The sequence below is a fragment of the Centrocercus urophasianus genome, unplaced genomic scaffold (genome assembly GCF_019232065.1).
Source record: "Centrocercus urophasianus isolate 14NV4802_14NV808 unplaced genomic scaffold, USGS_Curo_1.0 seq_18, whole genome shotgun sequence".
Taxonomy (NCBI): domain Eukaryota; kingdom Metazoa; phylum Chordata; class Aves; order Galliformes; family Phasianidae; genus Centrocercus; species Centrocercus urophasianus.
The window spans coordinates 7096787-7111211 of record NW_024884733.1 but is presented as its reverse complement, the minus strand read 5'-3'; the positions used below and the strand labels follow the sequence as shown (position 1 = coordinate 7111211).

The 14425-nt window shown below is 36.4% G+C and overlaps 1 protein-coding gene across 1 annotated transcript in view; it reads right to left on the bottom strand.

Annotated features, from left to right (window-relative positions):
• CDC73 (cell division cycle 73) overlaps positions 1–14425 on the bottom strand; it is a 98514-nt gene that overhangs the window by 3294 nt on the left and 80795 nt on the right. Inside the window, exons 12-15 of the mRNA XM_042819062.1 lie at positions 12708–12743; positions 12294–12381; positions 3887–4048; positions 1807–1907 (exon numbers count right to left, since the gene is read on the bottom strand). Of these exons, the coding sequence (XP_042674996.1) occupies positions 1807–1907; positions 3887–4048; positions 12294–12381; positions 12708–12743 (387 nt within the window). The remainder of the gene's footprint in view (positions 1–1806; positions 1908–3886; positions 4049–12293; positions 12382–12707; positions 12744–14425) is intronic.

Below are 14425 nucleotides of genomic sequence, written 5' to 3'. Positions count from 1 at the left end.
TACATCCCACCATAACAAAACCATAACAAAAAAGAAAGCTATTTCAGAGACCACTGGCAGGCTTGTTTAAGTCAATGCCAGTGTAACCCCCTAATGCCACATGAAGTACTTTGAGAAAGTCACTAACTGCCTATTTCCTCTGATGTAATGCTCAGCTAATAACAGTCAGATGTTATCAGTTCATTTCCTTTTGGGAGCCTTGTCTCATGCGAATTATGTAAACCCAAGCATTAGCAAGAAGAGTCTTCAATTTTTCTTGCTGTTCTTTTTGCTTCGTGGGCCAAATCATAATTTTGATATGATCCAGCATGGAGTACTTAAGTCTTGTGCAATTCCTTCCTGGTAATCAATTTACTGCACCATCTTTTTTGAATTAAGTCTGCAACTCCTCAAAAACAATTACGCACCTAATCCCATGCAGGACTGAATCTTGAAGGCAGTGAATAAGGAAATAAGTACACAAGGTATTCATAAAAGCTTTGTAAATTTTGAAACGTTAATGTTTGTAACAAAAGAAAATAATCTAATATGGGAAAGAGACGTACATTATTGGGAACTAACTACTGAAAGAAAGAAGAGGTATTCTTTAACTTGAAAAAAAAAATAGTATTTTAGTATTTAGTATCATTTCAACTATGCAAGCTAGGATTTGGATTTACTTTTTGGCACAGCAAAGAAATTCAAGACAATTACCATGGTCCTCTACACATTTATGTATATAATACTAGCCATAGGAATTAGTGTGAAACTACTGCCCAGCGCTTATAATATTTAACAGCACTTTACTCAGTTTTGCTGTTCACCATTCCCATTTTCTTAATTCCTCAGTCTGAAGTTCTGTTTTCTTATTCCATTAGCCTCTTCTATTAAGCTCTCCCATGGTACGGTTTTCATTTTGATTATAAAAACCTTTCACTTCCTCCTTGTTCATTCCTTCATTCAGTTCATTCTGTTTTCTTCTTCACAAACATATCCTTCTCCTTCTGGACTACTCTCCTCCATCCTATCCCAAACCAGCATTCTTTCCAGTTTCTACTTCATCTTCCAAATGTGGACTCACAAAACCTGACCAGACATGTCTCCTCACCATACTGACTGGAAGATGACTTTTTTTTTTTTTTTTTTTCTTCAGAATTTGGGTATTTTGTGTGTTTGTTAAGTCTGCAGTTCAGAAAACAGCACACGCTGAAAAAAAGGCCTATTTACTAAGGCAACTTCACAATGAAAAAATAGCAGGAGAACAGAGGCTTACGGCTTCTTTACATGTTACAGTACAAATTGAAATAGAAGAACGAACTGTGCAATATAAGTGCACTGTATATACACAAAGACACAATATTGCTAATAAAAAACTTCAGATCTATACAGTGGAAGCATATAGTTTGCATATTAGAAGTACCTACATCTTATTAGACATTCAAGTTTTTGTCAAGACACCTGATCATACTTGTAAGACTTACTGAAATACTGGGTGATTAATCCGCTCTTCAAACACATCATGAAATCACAAGGACAGCTCATAAATCTGTTATTCTACCCAGTGCTACAAACATGGTCTTTTTGTCCACCTAACATGCTCGGAAAGTTAATTCACTTTTCAAAACAATAGCTATTTCTATGAGCTTTCAAACAACAGAAAAGTTGCAGAGGTCAACTTCACATTTGGGTATTCACACAGATAGCAATGACTATGTTTTCTCAACCGCCCCAGCACAACAGTACCCTGGCAGCATATTACCATGTAGTAAGCACACTACTAAACAAGAAACAGAACAACAAACAGTAAAATACAAACAACAGCCTTACTCTTCGCAAAGATATCAACAGGTGATCCATCAGGCAAGAGCCACGGCCAGCCTTTGAACTGCCAAGCAGGACCCTGTACAAACACTGCCACCACACGATCCCTGTGAACATAATAGACGGATGGTCAAAAATACATTTTCTTAATCGGGAAACACATCTTAGCATGGTTTGTTGGTTGTGTTTCTTTTTAAAGCAACAGCAATCAAGCACGTGTAACAACTGCATCTTCAGTACATCTACTTTTTCTCTATTACAAAGTAAAGGAAAAAGAAAAGTTACATGAATTACCTTTCAGCTCTGTTCTCTGCAGGTTCATTTATCTCAATAGTGTTTATTTCTGGCCATTATTCTTTGGTTTTCTCAAAGTTCTCTACTAGTTTAGAGATACACCTCTATGAATTACAGGGTAAACTGACTGAGATTCAGCAACTTAAAAGCCATTATTTTGCATACTGTTAACTTTTATTCTATAAACTTACTACAAGAGACAGGCACCTACTTTCCTTCCTCCAATTACAAAGTTGGTCATATATTGCAATGCTATGTAACCATTAACTGCTGTTTAAGAAAATAAATTTGTTGTTAAAATGATGAAGCTTTTATATTAATAACATTTTCTAAAAAACCTTTGAGAATAAATGTTCAGCCACATATGGTCTGCTTTCTTGAACACCTGCACCATCCAAGCATGGTTCCTACCTACTACAACAAATTACTGTGTATCTAATCCAATTCTCAACTTCAGTTTACTGAATTTCAAATTGGGAAGACCAATCAAGAGTTGTGCATGCATGTGTGTCTGACTATTTGGTGGTGGGTTTCGTCCTTTTTCAGGGAAGAGGGGAGTAGGAATTGGGAGGAGACAGTCCTAAACCTTAACTGTTTATGTTGCAGCTTTTGTAATGAGAAGCAGAAAAGCCAGCAGCAACATTTCCACACATTCATTTCCAGATAGCAATGCTACCATGGATAAACAAAACAAACAAACAAACAAAAACAAAAACAAAAAAAAAAAAAAACACCCCCCCCCCAAAAAAAAAAAACACTTTCAAAAAACATAGCGCTTAATGTTCTGAAAGTGCTTCTGACCTAAGAGATCAAGGTCTGATCATTTAACATCTTGAATGCTATCTGATGTCAGAATTTCAAAACCCCTGACTACTGATTAAGGGTTCTCTGCATTGAGAACTTGAATTCAGAATAGAACCTCTGAAAAAAACAAAAACAAAACAAAAAAAACATTCTTCCCCATTAGAATCTACTTTGGAGGTTAAAAACAATCAGCAAAGATGTCCTGCACACCTAATATCGTCATGCCTACAAGGAAGTAGTAGAAATGTTTCCTAATTCATTGCATCACAAATATAGAATAAACATAACATAAATAATAAATGTAACAAATGCATGTTGCTTCAGCATTTACTTATTCAAAGGGAAATACATTTTCGTAGTATCAAAGAATGGCCTTTATGAAGAATATCTTTTTGCAGCTTTTTTTTTTTTTTTTAAACAGGAAAAGTTATTTCTGATTCCCTTTCCCCAGCTGAGGTTCTCCCTTCAGAACTAGGCTTCCATCATGTAATTCAGTTCAATCAATTTGATTCACTACTAAACCCATGGTTCATTTCTTTTGACTTTGAAAAAAAAAAAAAATAGCTAGAATATCAGATGCTGAAGATGTCTGCAAATGCAGTTTCCCAATAGACTCTCAGTCCGAAAGAAGATGAGAAAGGAGGATTTTTGCCTTGCATCATACTTCAATGACTTGCACACTACAGTAACAGAAACTGGAGAAGTCATATAAACATTCCTACTTGAATTTCTGCAATATTTCAGACAAACTAAACATAATTGTGCTGCTCATACTGTTAAAATGTAAAATACTATCCTTATAACAGATTTTACAATTTCATTTTTATACCATTTTAACCTGGAGACAAGAATCCATTAGAACCAACAGAAAAACCCATTCTTGTATTCCTGTTTTCATTTTTATGCAACTTAATAGAATTTTATTGGTTCCTTTCAAGTTCTGAATTCTCCCAATGAAGAAATTTAGTAAAGGGGACATCTATTTTACCAGTCTTGTGGCATTAGTTTCAGAGGTTGGTCTACTACTCGGTAGGGTACGGTAACGCTGACTGTAGTTCCCCCAGGTTGCATCTGGTCCTTCCTTCTCTGTATTAGAGTTTCATTTTCTCGCTGACAGCCCTGCTTCTTCTTTTCATCTGATGGTACAAACCTTGGGGAATAAAGAAACTGTCAGTAGACAAAAGTACTTCACCGTAACAGGAAACTTAACGACTTGATCAGATCCTTTCACTATTGCAGTCACTGAAGCCATCTCACTTTCATAATGCTACACCTCCACGACTCCATTCAGTACAGCAAGATGAAGTTTCATAAGCATTTACAATAAAACTAGTCGTACTAGGTCTTCTGCCCCTCAAAACTACAGCCATTACACTGGTGACATTTCTTGCCTACCTAACCCAACACGTCAGCAGATGAAAAGCAAGACCACTGTCTGCTAAATGACATTAACTAATTTATTTTAGGGATTGAGGGTTACATGGGGAGACATTGGGAAGCTTGTCCATTGAGAAATGATTGCTTGTTGGAGCACATTTTTTAGCTTTTGTCCTCAGGGAAATTCAAACATACACATCAGAATTATTTTTTCTCCAGAAAACTGTGACTTTGGATCAAAAACACTGAGGGGTCTGTTTTCTGGTGGTTTTCTTCCTTTCTCCTTTTATATTATTACTTATTAATTTTATGACAGTAATTTTACATTATTAGATGATTCATCTGATGTATGATACTACAATTATGGCTTCTTTTCTTTCCTTTTATTTTAAATAGCTTCCTTGACAGATCAATTATGTTTGCAAAATAAGGACAATGTGATCCTCATGTCTCAATCTCTAAAGAAACAAAACAAAACCCACAAATCCTTAAGATTCAATCCTCCAACAGATTCCATAACTTTGAATTTTCCACCTCCTTCTTATAAAAAAGGTGATTCCATTTAAAGAGCTTCCTCTATATGGCAGTAATAAAACAAAATACACACAGCAGTTCCCAAAATTGGTATCATAAATGTGAGATTAGCGTAAGGCTGTTTGAATGAATCTCAAATTTAAATCTGGAATTTGTAACAAGGACTTGCACTTCACAGAACTAAAACTGTGTGACAGCAAAGTATGCTGACGCGACCCAGTATCACCTACTACGCCAGCAAAGGAACCAAGGAGAGCATGAGCTCAGAACCATCTTCTCTCCCCTGACATTCTATTCAGAACCACCAGTTGCACTCATAATATTGTTTGCTTCTGACATTTTGTTTCTTAAGTTCTGACCAAAAGAAGCAGTGTGTTTTGTTTAACTGCAGAAGGTACCAGGAGTATTGGTGCTATATTTTAAACACATAATGCTGTACGCAATTGGTGACATTTATCTTCATTATAGAACAGATGGCGCTTTCTAAAAGTTTACTGCATTTAAGGGTATGCTGTTTGAACAATCTCTAAAGGTATTCTCTTAGATCCACTCCAACTTCTGTACTAAAAACTACTTGAATATGCTTAAACAGTAGGTAGACTGCATTTCAAGTTCCTAGGAAAGGCAAAAAAGAATGAGAAGCCAACTAAGAGGAATATTCATTATTCAATCCACTTGAAAATACTTCCTTATGCTAACGTCACACCTATTGAAAAAGAGGTATTCTGTGGGGGAATAGATGTGATATCTTTGTTTAGACCAGAATGTGTAAACTGCCAAGTAAAAACCTGCTAACAGTAGCAGTAACTTTACTTCCTTACCTGAAAAAAAAAAAAAACCACAACAAACAGCTGAACCACTCCTGTACTATGCAGGATTTAACATCACTTCACAAACAGACTAGCCCAATCAATTTTTGGAATGCATCCCCAAATGCATAGTACTACATTAGAAAATTATTAAAAAAAGTTAACAATAACTGAACTGAGCACTGGAGCTATGCAGCACTGAGAGGACAAAAACTGCACGGCAGCTGTTACAAGATAAACTCTAAATTATCTGTCTGGTGCATGCAAAACATAGAAAAGAAAACACAGTAAAAAAAAAGCTATAAAGGATGGATTTGAAAAAAGTATGCTTAGGCCAGCTAGAATATTATAAAAATGTTAAGACAGTAATTTCAGCAGTGAGTTCAAATACAATTAATATCCACATACATTGTATCTACCACATCTGATAGATACACAGAATGCTACCTTCACAGTGCATGAAGCGCAGCACTGAAACATTCAACACAGGTTTATTTTGGACAACTCTACCAAGCACGATAATTTAAAAACTCAACAGTGAAAAGCAGCTTTAATCATGAATGTGCATAAAAGGCTGTCCTGACAACGTTGCAAGTTTTGTTTTACCAGCACTAACTGCTCCGGCTGGATGCATTTAAATCCAGGGGGCCCAATGGGACTCATCCCAGGGTACTGAGAGCTGAACGACGTCATTGTAAGAGCTCTCACAATTATTTTTCAACAGTCCTTGGAATTTAGAGAGCCCAGTGAACCACAAGTTGGTAAATGTAGCCCCAGTTTTCAAGAAGGGCAAGAAAGAAGACCCTAGTAATTACATTCTCACTTTGATGCCTGGCAAAATTACGGAGATAGTCTCAGAGTTATTGGAAAACACCTGAAAGACAAAGCAGTCAGTGGTGATAGCCAATGTGGGTTCACGAAGGGAAAGGCCTGTTTAAGAACTTTATCATCTTCTGTGATGAGGTTACCAAGCTGGCCAAGAGAAGGCAGTAGGTACCATCACCTGGATTTCAGCAAAACTATTGATAGTTGCTTCTCAAAATACAGCATACATGAAAAAAAAAAAAAAAACAACCATGATGGGTGAACACTTTGCTGACAGATTTGAAGAGTATAGTAAATGGGGTTACATCAGGCTGGAGGCCAGGCTCCATTATAGGACCAGTTATCTTTAGTATTTTGTAAGTCATCTGACCACAGAACTTGAACATATACTAAATTTGCAGATAATAATAAATTGGGAGTAGCTGTCGACACCTTTGAGGGGTAGGCGCACTTTGCAGAGACCCTGACAGATTAGAGCGTGGGCAATCACCAATCACATGACGTTTAGGATACGCTGTGCTTTTAAATATACTAGAAAAGGTAAAAATGAGAACAGTAAACCTAATCATCTCTGATGAGATCATCTCTAATCATCTCTGACGAGACAAACACGGATGTGAAGAAGCAAATACTCTGATCCTTCAAGTTTAGCGATTTCACCACCATAAATTATATCTGAGACATTCCAAAATTGGCTGACACTTCTTTTCTATTTTACGCCTTGCTTTTAATGTTTAAGAATTCATCTCAATGCTATTTTATTGACAATTGCTCTCCAGCTCAAAGTCAGTTAAAAACTGTATTACATAACCGAGGCTCAACAAATGGCGTCTTAATCCTGTGTCTTCTGGCCTACAATCCCCTTCATTTTAATTGCTATACACATCTGTAAGCTTTTGAACATATCCCCAAGACAGAACACACACCTTATCTGTTTTATCTTATATGTTTTGATGACCAAAAAAAATAAGAACTGTGAAATATATATTGTTCCAATAAATTCAAAGAGTAAAAAAGGTGGCTATTGTAATGAGAGCATTGAAGGAAACAATTACGTACATGTATACATAAAGGAATAAAGCATGATTTACAAAAAGGTTATGAAATACATGCTTGTCTCTCGAGGACTTTGGAGCAAAGCTGTCACAGATTAAGCACGTGTAACAAAAGCCACGTGCTCCAGAACTGAGAATCAATAGAAATAGCTATATGAAATAAAAGAAACCTCCATCTCAGCATTAAAGAAAACAGCAAAAATGTCATATTCCCTCGGGAATTGTTTGCCACAATATTCTAGTTGGTGGTGCTTAATGACCTATTTTTACTTGCCCCGTTTTCCATCATGCAGTATGATAGAAACATACTGGAAACCTGACTGCATAGTAACATACATTTTCATTGCTTCTACATTTTCCTATTCTCTAGTCAAGAAAAATATAACATCCCATCCCTATTTAGAACTCAAGTTCAAATCTCTTCTAGGAAACTAATAATGTTCAATTCTCGTTATTAATTGCCAAAGTGATTGATCACATAAAAATTGGTGCATTCCTTCACACAGCAAGTCACTTTTCTCAGGTAATAGACAAGTGATTGAACAGGATCAAATGATGGACAATAACCAGTAATACATCTCCGCCGTTGCTGCCTTTGTGTAGGCTCTGAACTCACATCAATTGCTAGCATTAACTTCAAGAACACTTTCACTCAGGTCAGGTCAACACTTTCTGCCTCACAATTTAGGCACACTGAAAAATGCATGAACAGACAATAAGGCAACTCCAATGCTGGACAGTAACTGAGTTCATCATAACATACATTTGATTTGTCTACAATTTGAGACTTATTTTTACCACTCAAAACTTTTTTATTCAATTACAGAGCCAAAAGCCTCACAGACCTACCTCTGCAAGAGAATAAGTCATTTTTTGTACTGCATAATCCTTTAGACAGTTTGCTCAATATTAAAGTTGGATAAATCTCAGTGAGTTGTCAAGCCATACAGACCAGTTAAAGAAACTGCACTTTAACAAGAATTTCAAAGGCTTCATTTGCCACATCATTCTTAGCTGTGCAAAACTACTGATACTGAAAATTAAAGCAATTTCTTGTTTCTGTGACAAAGGGTCAAACAATAAATTTTCAGAGCTTTCTAGCCATACCGAGAATTTTTAGCTCCTCATTTTAGTTCCTGTGTAATCTGCTTCCTTATCAGATAAATAAATTTAACTATGATTAAACACAAGACGAGTAACAGTACTGACACACTAAAAGTATGTATTTATCATTTAACTGTTGACATCTCCCTGATGCCAACTCCTGCTCCACTTTAGCTATACGTAAATGCAAGTACCCATTCCTTATTATCACACACTTCACAGGACTGCACAATAGACAGCACTGCAGCCCACAGACAGAGTGCTTCACATGTGTATCATGTCCTCCTTGCCCCACAGCCCTGGGTCTCATTTTCCCAGGGGACAACTCACCTGTACTCTGTGGGATCTCTTACATTTCCTACCAGACTCTTCAGCTCTCTTCTAGCTCCAAAATCCCTTCTTCACATACTTGATCATTCATCTTCTCTCATACACCTATTACAAGCTAACTACCCCTGAAAATACAAGCTATTCTAATCTATCTGCACCTTCTTCAGCAGGTGTAGTAAGCAGAGAGGAATATTAACTTGGATGTTTAACAGTGTGGGCAACTTTATTTTTTATTTTTAATTATTCTACAATTTGCAGTAAATAACATTTGTCTTCCAAATCTCTGCTTTCCTGTCAAATACAGCTAAAAGTGGTGAAAGTTATAGCAGGGGGTGATTCAAGGCAGAAATTACACAACTACTTCTCTTGGAAAATCATCACATACATGTATGTATATACACACACACACACACACACACACACACACACACACACACTCAATCTAGCCTTGATGTAGAGTGATACATATCTAGTTTCACACTGTGCCTATCTGAATAGTAGGAACAAACCCTACAGCCATCCCTAAACAAACTAATTCAATCAATTGGAATACAAAAACTGCAGGCCACATGGCACACTTCCTAGCACATTACTAGAACCGTCACGGCAAAACTAATATTTTGCTCTTCTGAGTTCTTCTATTGCACTTCTGATTTGTTAACACTCCCCGCTTCCTCATTTGCTTCATCATACTTGTTAAGTATGTTAGTAATATCCTTTGTTCCCTTAAACTTGATTTTTGCCATTGCTTTCTCTTCCTTGTATCAAGTTCTTCGCATGCTAATGATCAGCCTCCTCTGTGGAAGAGTCTTAGTGAACTTAACTGTAACTCTGCCCCACAAAGCTGAAAACAATCAAGGTTTCCCAGCACCGATATACTTAGATGTGACAAACACATCCTTTATTCCATTACAGCTATTCATCTACCAGCAAGTCATGAACTGCATAGATGAACAAGTCAGGGCTTGTGCTCATGCATTTGTTTCTTAAACTAAATACCCACATAATCAAACATCCTCTGTCAACATAATTATATCAGCCCAGTAACTGCTAGCACATTAAATTATAATGTTAAAAGCAAACCTCTCAGATTAAATATTTCAGAAGATGCACTAAGAGTCCAGTTTGTCTACTGGCATCTAGAAACTGGAAATAGCTGGAGATCAGAAGGCTAGATACCTAGTATCTCACAAAGCTGTTTTTAAAAGTTCCAAGTTGACTCCAGTAAAAACTTAGCACTGCAGTAAGGACAGTCTACTTCTCAAAAGTAAGCATATGAAGTCTCATTACAGGATAAAATTGAAGGAGAAAGAAGAGCTCCCTGGTTTTTGAACAGACTACTGGTGCAAACAACCTATAAATGCATACTTTTGTGAAAATGGCTGTTTCAGAAATGAACCAATATTAACAGACAGGTAACTCTAAACACCAGAGTCTCCTGATTGTGTTTTGTTGTTTATTAAAAAAAAAAATCATAATAGCAACTGTTACCTTTCCACTAACAAAGTGGATTGTAATGCTGATTGCACACGGCCACAACTAATTAAATTTTCGGATTCGGGAGGCTTATTTAAGCCACAGTAGCTGTTTCTTCACTGTCATATCCTAGCAAACTACAGTGCAATGAATAGATTTTAGCAACTCATTAATATATCCCTGAATATGCATTATAATTATTTTTGTTGTATGTGAACTATAAAAAAGAATGCCTATCACTTCAGCACAGAGTCATTTCTCATTTACTAATCTTTGCTAAACAAAAAATATGTAAAGAAAAATAACAAAGTCTCCATCTTTTCGGCACCAATGAAAATGTAATTTCAAAGACATTACACTGATATTGGCAAAGAAAGACTGAGCACATTTGTCCAACTGTCCAACCATTCACTGTCCTTGACAGTAAGTGATCCCAGCATATAAATGCTCGTTATGATTTGAGGTTGCAATTTTAAGAGACCTATTTTGATTTTGTACCTGCATACATTGTGTATATCATGCCTTTTGTAACTTTATCTCCTTTTAATGTCTAATTCTTACCTCTTAATTTCACTACTGCTATCAAGCAACTTCTTCACAACCAGCACAAGCTTTCTAATCCTTTCTTCAGTTGTTTTGTTGGTTTTTTTTTCTAAGAATCTTCCCATTTTTCAAATTCATTCTCAACACTACTGAGATCAGTGCAATGTTCTACTCTTAAAAAAATCCCGCTTTTCTACCTCTCTTTTTAAATGTTAGCTGCTATCTCTTTCTAACCTACTACACTACACAATAGGAATGGCAACACTCTCATTCGCACCTGGTCTTAACACTACCCTTCCTTCCTCACAAGTTAGCTCTATAAGCTTCTATTTACAGTTATTGTGCTAGATAAAAGTCTCATTATTACTGAACTTTTAGTAAATATCATTCACCCTCAGGAATTTCTTGTCTAAAGGTGTCAGTGTGAGAATCCAATGCTTTCTGACCAGGGTCTTCCAGGTATTCCAAAACAGAAGAGTTTTATTTAATATTGAATTTACAAATTTGAACATTTGATCCTTTATGGAATTTCAATTGAACAGAGTGATATTTTGATTTCAGTTAGTAGCTCTATAAGTACAATATAGCAACTGCAAGATGGAGTTAGATGACCATGTAGACAGACTCCTGTTATGAGTCACTGTATGATAACCGTCACTAGTTACTGGAACGCTGGGTGTTCCTAGTCACTGGGACAGAATCCATCTGCTGAAGAAAGCTCAGGCTTGTTTTAAGTTGATTTTCTGGGTTGTTTAACTATGCTATGTTAGGTTAGGCAACATATATACCCTCCTCTGGTGGTCTGGCTCGCTCACGAAGTTAGATCTATTGATCTTCTCAGGGAAGGCCATTAACACAGCTGGTTCATCTGCTCAGCTAATATATTCATTGATCTGAACCAAAAGCCACTATCTGCACTCCTTTTCTTTTAAGATAGTTGTGGCCAGTTCCTGCATTCTCTTTTGCGCTGCATGAACACAATGCCCTTGACTATGTCCTCTGAGCCTTCTTCCATGGTAAGGGTTTGTTCTTCAGCCACACACACATGCATGTGCATTACATAAAAGAAAAACCACAACAGTCATCAGAATTGCAGGATCTTCTCAATCGTAATTTGGCTCATAGGTCACAACTGTGTAAACATTCTGAAATTAAGTTCTGGCATTTTTTATCACTACTGAAGAGGAATACACTTTTTTTTTTTTTTTAATAATCCAGCCCGTAAACCTAGCTTGTCATATCAGACAGTAGATACTCCCCCCGATTACTTATTGATTTGGTCCTAATATACCTTTATATCTAAAAACAACTTTTATACAGCATGTTCTAGTCAGCTACTTACTTCAGATCTTGCAGGAGGTCCTTTGCGTTAAGCATCGTTATTAAAGAGGTTGTGGCTGCTGGAATAATGATTATGGGAGTTCGAGATCCTGTAGAGATAATTAAGTTGCATTTCTTGGTTTACTTTTTTTTTTTTTTAATTAGAGAAACTGTATATAAAACCAAAACTCTCGCTTAGTGGACAGCAATCATGGACAAATAATCAGGGAAAACTGTAGTAAGTTTTATTTAAATTGAAGGTCTTCATTGACCAAATAAAATGTATGCCTGTATCAAGAGTCTCCAGGAGTCTGTAAATAACACTAACACCATATTTAGCAAAACACAGTTCTGCATGCTTGTGGTTCCAGTAAAAGAAAGAGTGGGCACAATTCACACAAAAACAAAAAGGACCATGTAACCAAAAATGACTCACCTTTTTTCTGGTTGGGAGGTGGTCTTGCTTGAGAAACTGAGAAAAAAGCAGAATGTATGACAGAATGACTAATACATAATACAAATGCTGCAACTCAAAACATTTCAATATTTATCCCACATTTCAGTGTTTTCAACCACAGGAGTCACACTACAGTCATTGGATTGTTTCCAGAGATGCAAAACACAAAGTTGAAGAAGGGCTTTTTAAACTGGGTTCCAACATTGAGAAGATAAGCAGCTTTTGACTTCATACAGATGCAAGTGTAATTGTGTCAATCTTCTCTACTTTTAAGCCAACTACGCATCCCCCTCCATCCACCTCAAAACGAAAGGGCACGATAGTGTTCCAAACATTGCCAGCAACTGCAAGCAAGCTGCTTGTGGATCCCAAGCCCAACAGCACTGAACCAACAGGAATAATGTTTCACAAGATCATCTTTACAGATCCTCATCTTTTCATTAGTAGCAATGGTAGATGAGACCCACAGGATTTAGCTACCCCTAACATACATAGAACTTCTAATGAACTTGAAAATTCAGTCTTATTCAAGTTAGTTTTGGATTGCAATTAACCCCTCAGTTGAGCTTCCCCCCTCCCCCAATAAACTGTTTCCATTTTAGCCATTCCAAGTTTTGCAGCCTCCTCAATATCAGAGATACTTCAGTTTGAAGTCAGCAAGGCATGTACGCTTCCTCACTTGGATGCTATTACTCAATAACCTGCTTTCTCCAAATAAACACTTCATAGTTCAGTTTCAAACAGTTTTCAGGAGTCCTAAACTTAAAAGAAGAATAGAAGTCTTGTGCTTGATAGTCATCATTATATGTTTACCCTAATTCACAAAATTAGAAAATGGTGAGTAGTAGAAGAATTGATGCAGACTGTGTACATCAAGTCTCAACTGCCACTATGCATAACATCTTTCATTAATTGACTTCCAATTTCATAGCATCATCTTGCTCATGTTTATTTATGACCAACTGTTCCAGAAACTGGCTAGGACAGCATAAATATTCACATGAGCAGTTGCCATTGTTGAAATATTGAGACCATATCCCTCAATTATCTTTTCCTGACACTATCAAATGCAGAGATATAATTGGTGATATTGTCTTGAAATGCTTCAACTTTACGTACTTTATTTTATTGCTATTTTTTAAGTAATTATCTCCTCATTGTAAAAAAAAAAGAAGTTTCAAAAAAAATACATGGATAGCATCAACTGCCTAGGAAACAGAAAACTGCATCTATACAAAAATCTGATACCTGTACCAAGACGCTTTTAATTGAAAATTAGATACTCTAGATACATCCCCCAAAAATCTTGAACTGAAATAATCTGATATATAGTTGTTCAAGACAGTATCATACCTGTTTTGGACAATTCATCTATTTTTTCCTATATAAAAATGAAGCAACTTCATAAATACTGCATGTTTTAAGTATTTCAATCACTGTTACCGCTCTTCCTTCCTGAGGAGGATATCTCCAAACTACCTTAGAACTAGCAGAAGGAGGAATTCTTTTCTGAAACATTGTATTACATATTTTCTTCAGACTGTACCTCTCTTTTTATTCTATTTTCAAGCTGCAGTATGGAGGCAAGCTAAGATTAGACTGGCCTTAGAGAAAGGCAATATCATTGTAATGATAAAAATGCATTCCTACCAGCTAATGCACATGAAACTACAACTATAGCAGTAGGTTCCTGTGAC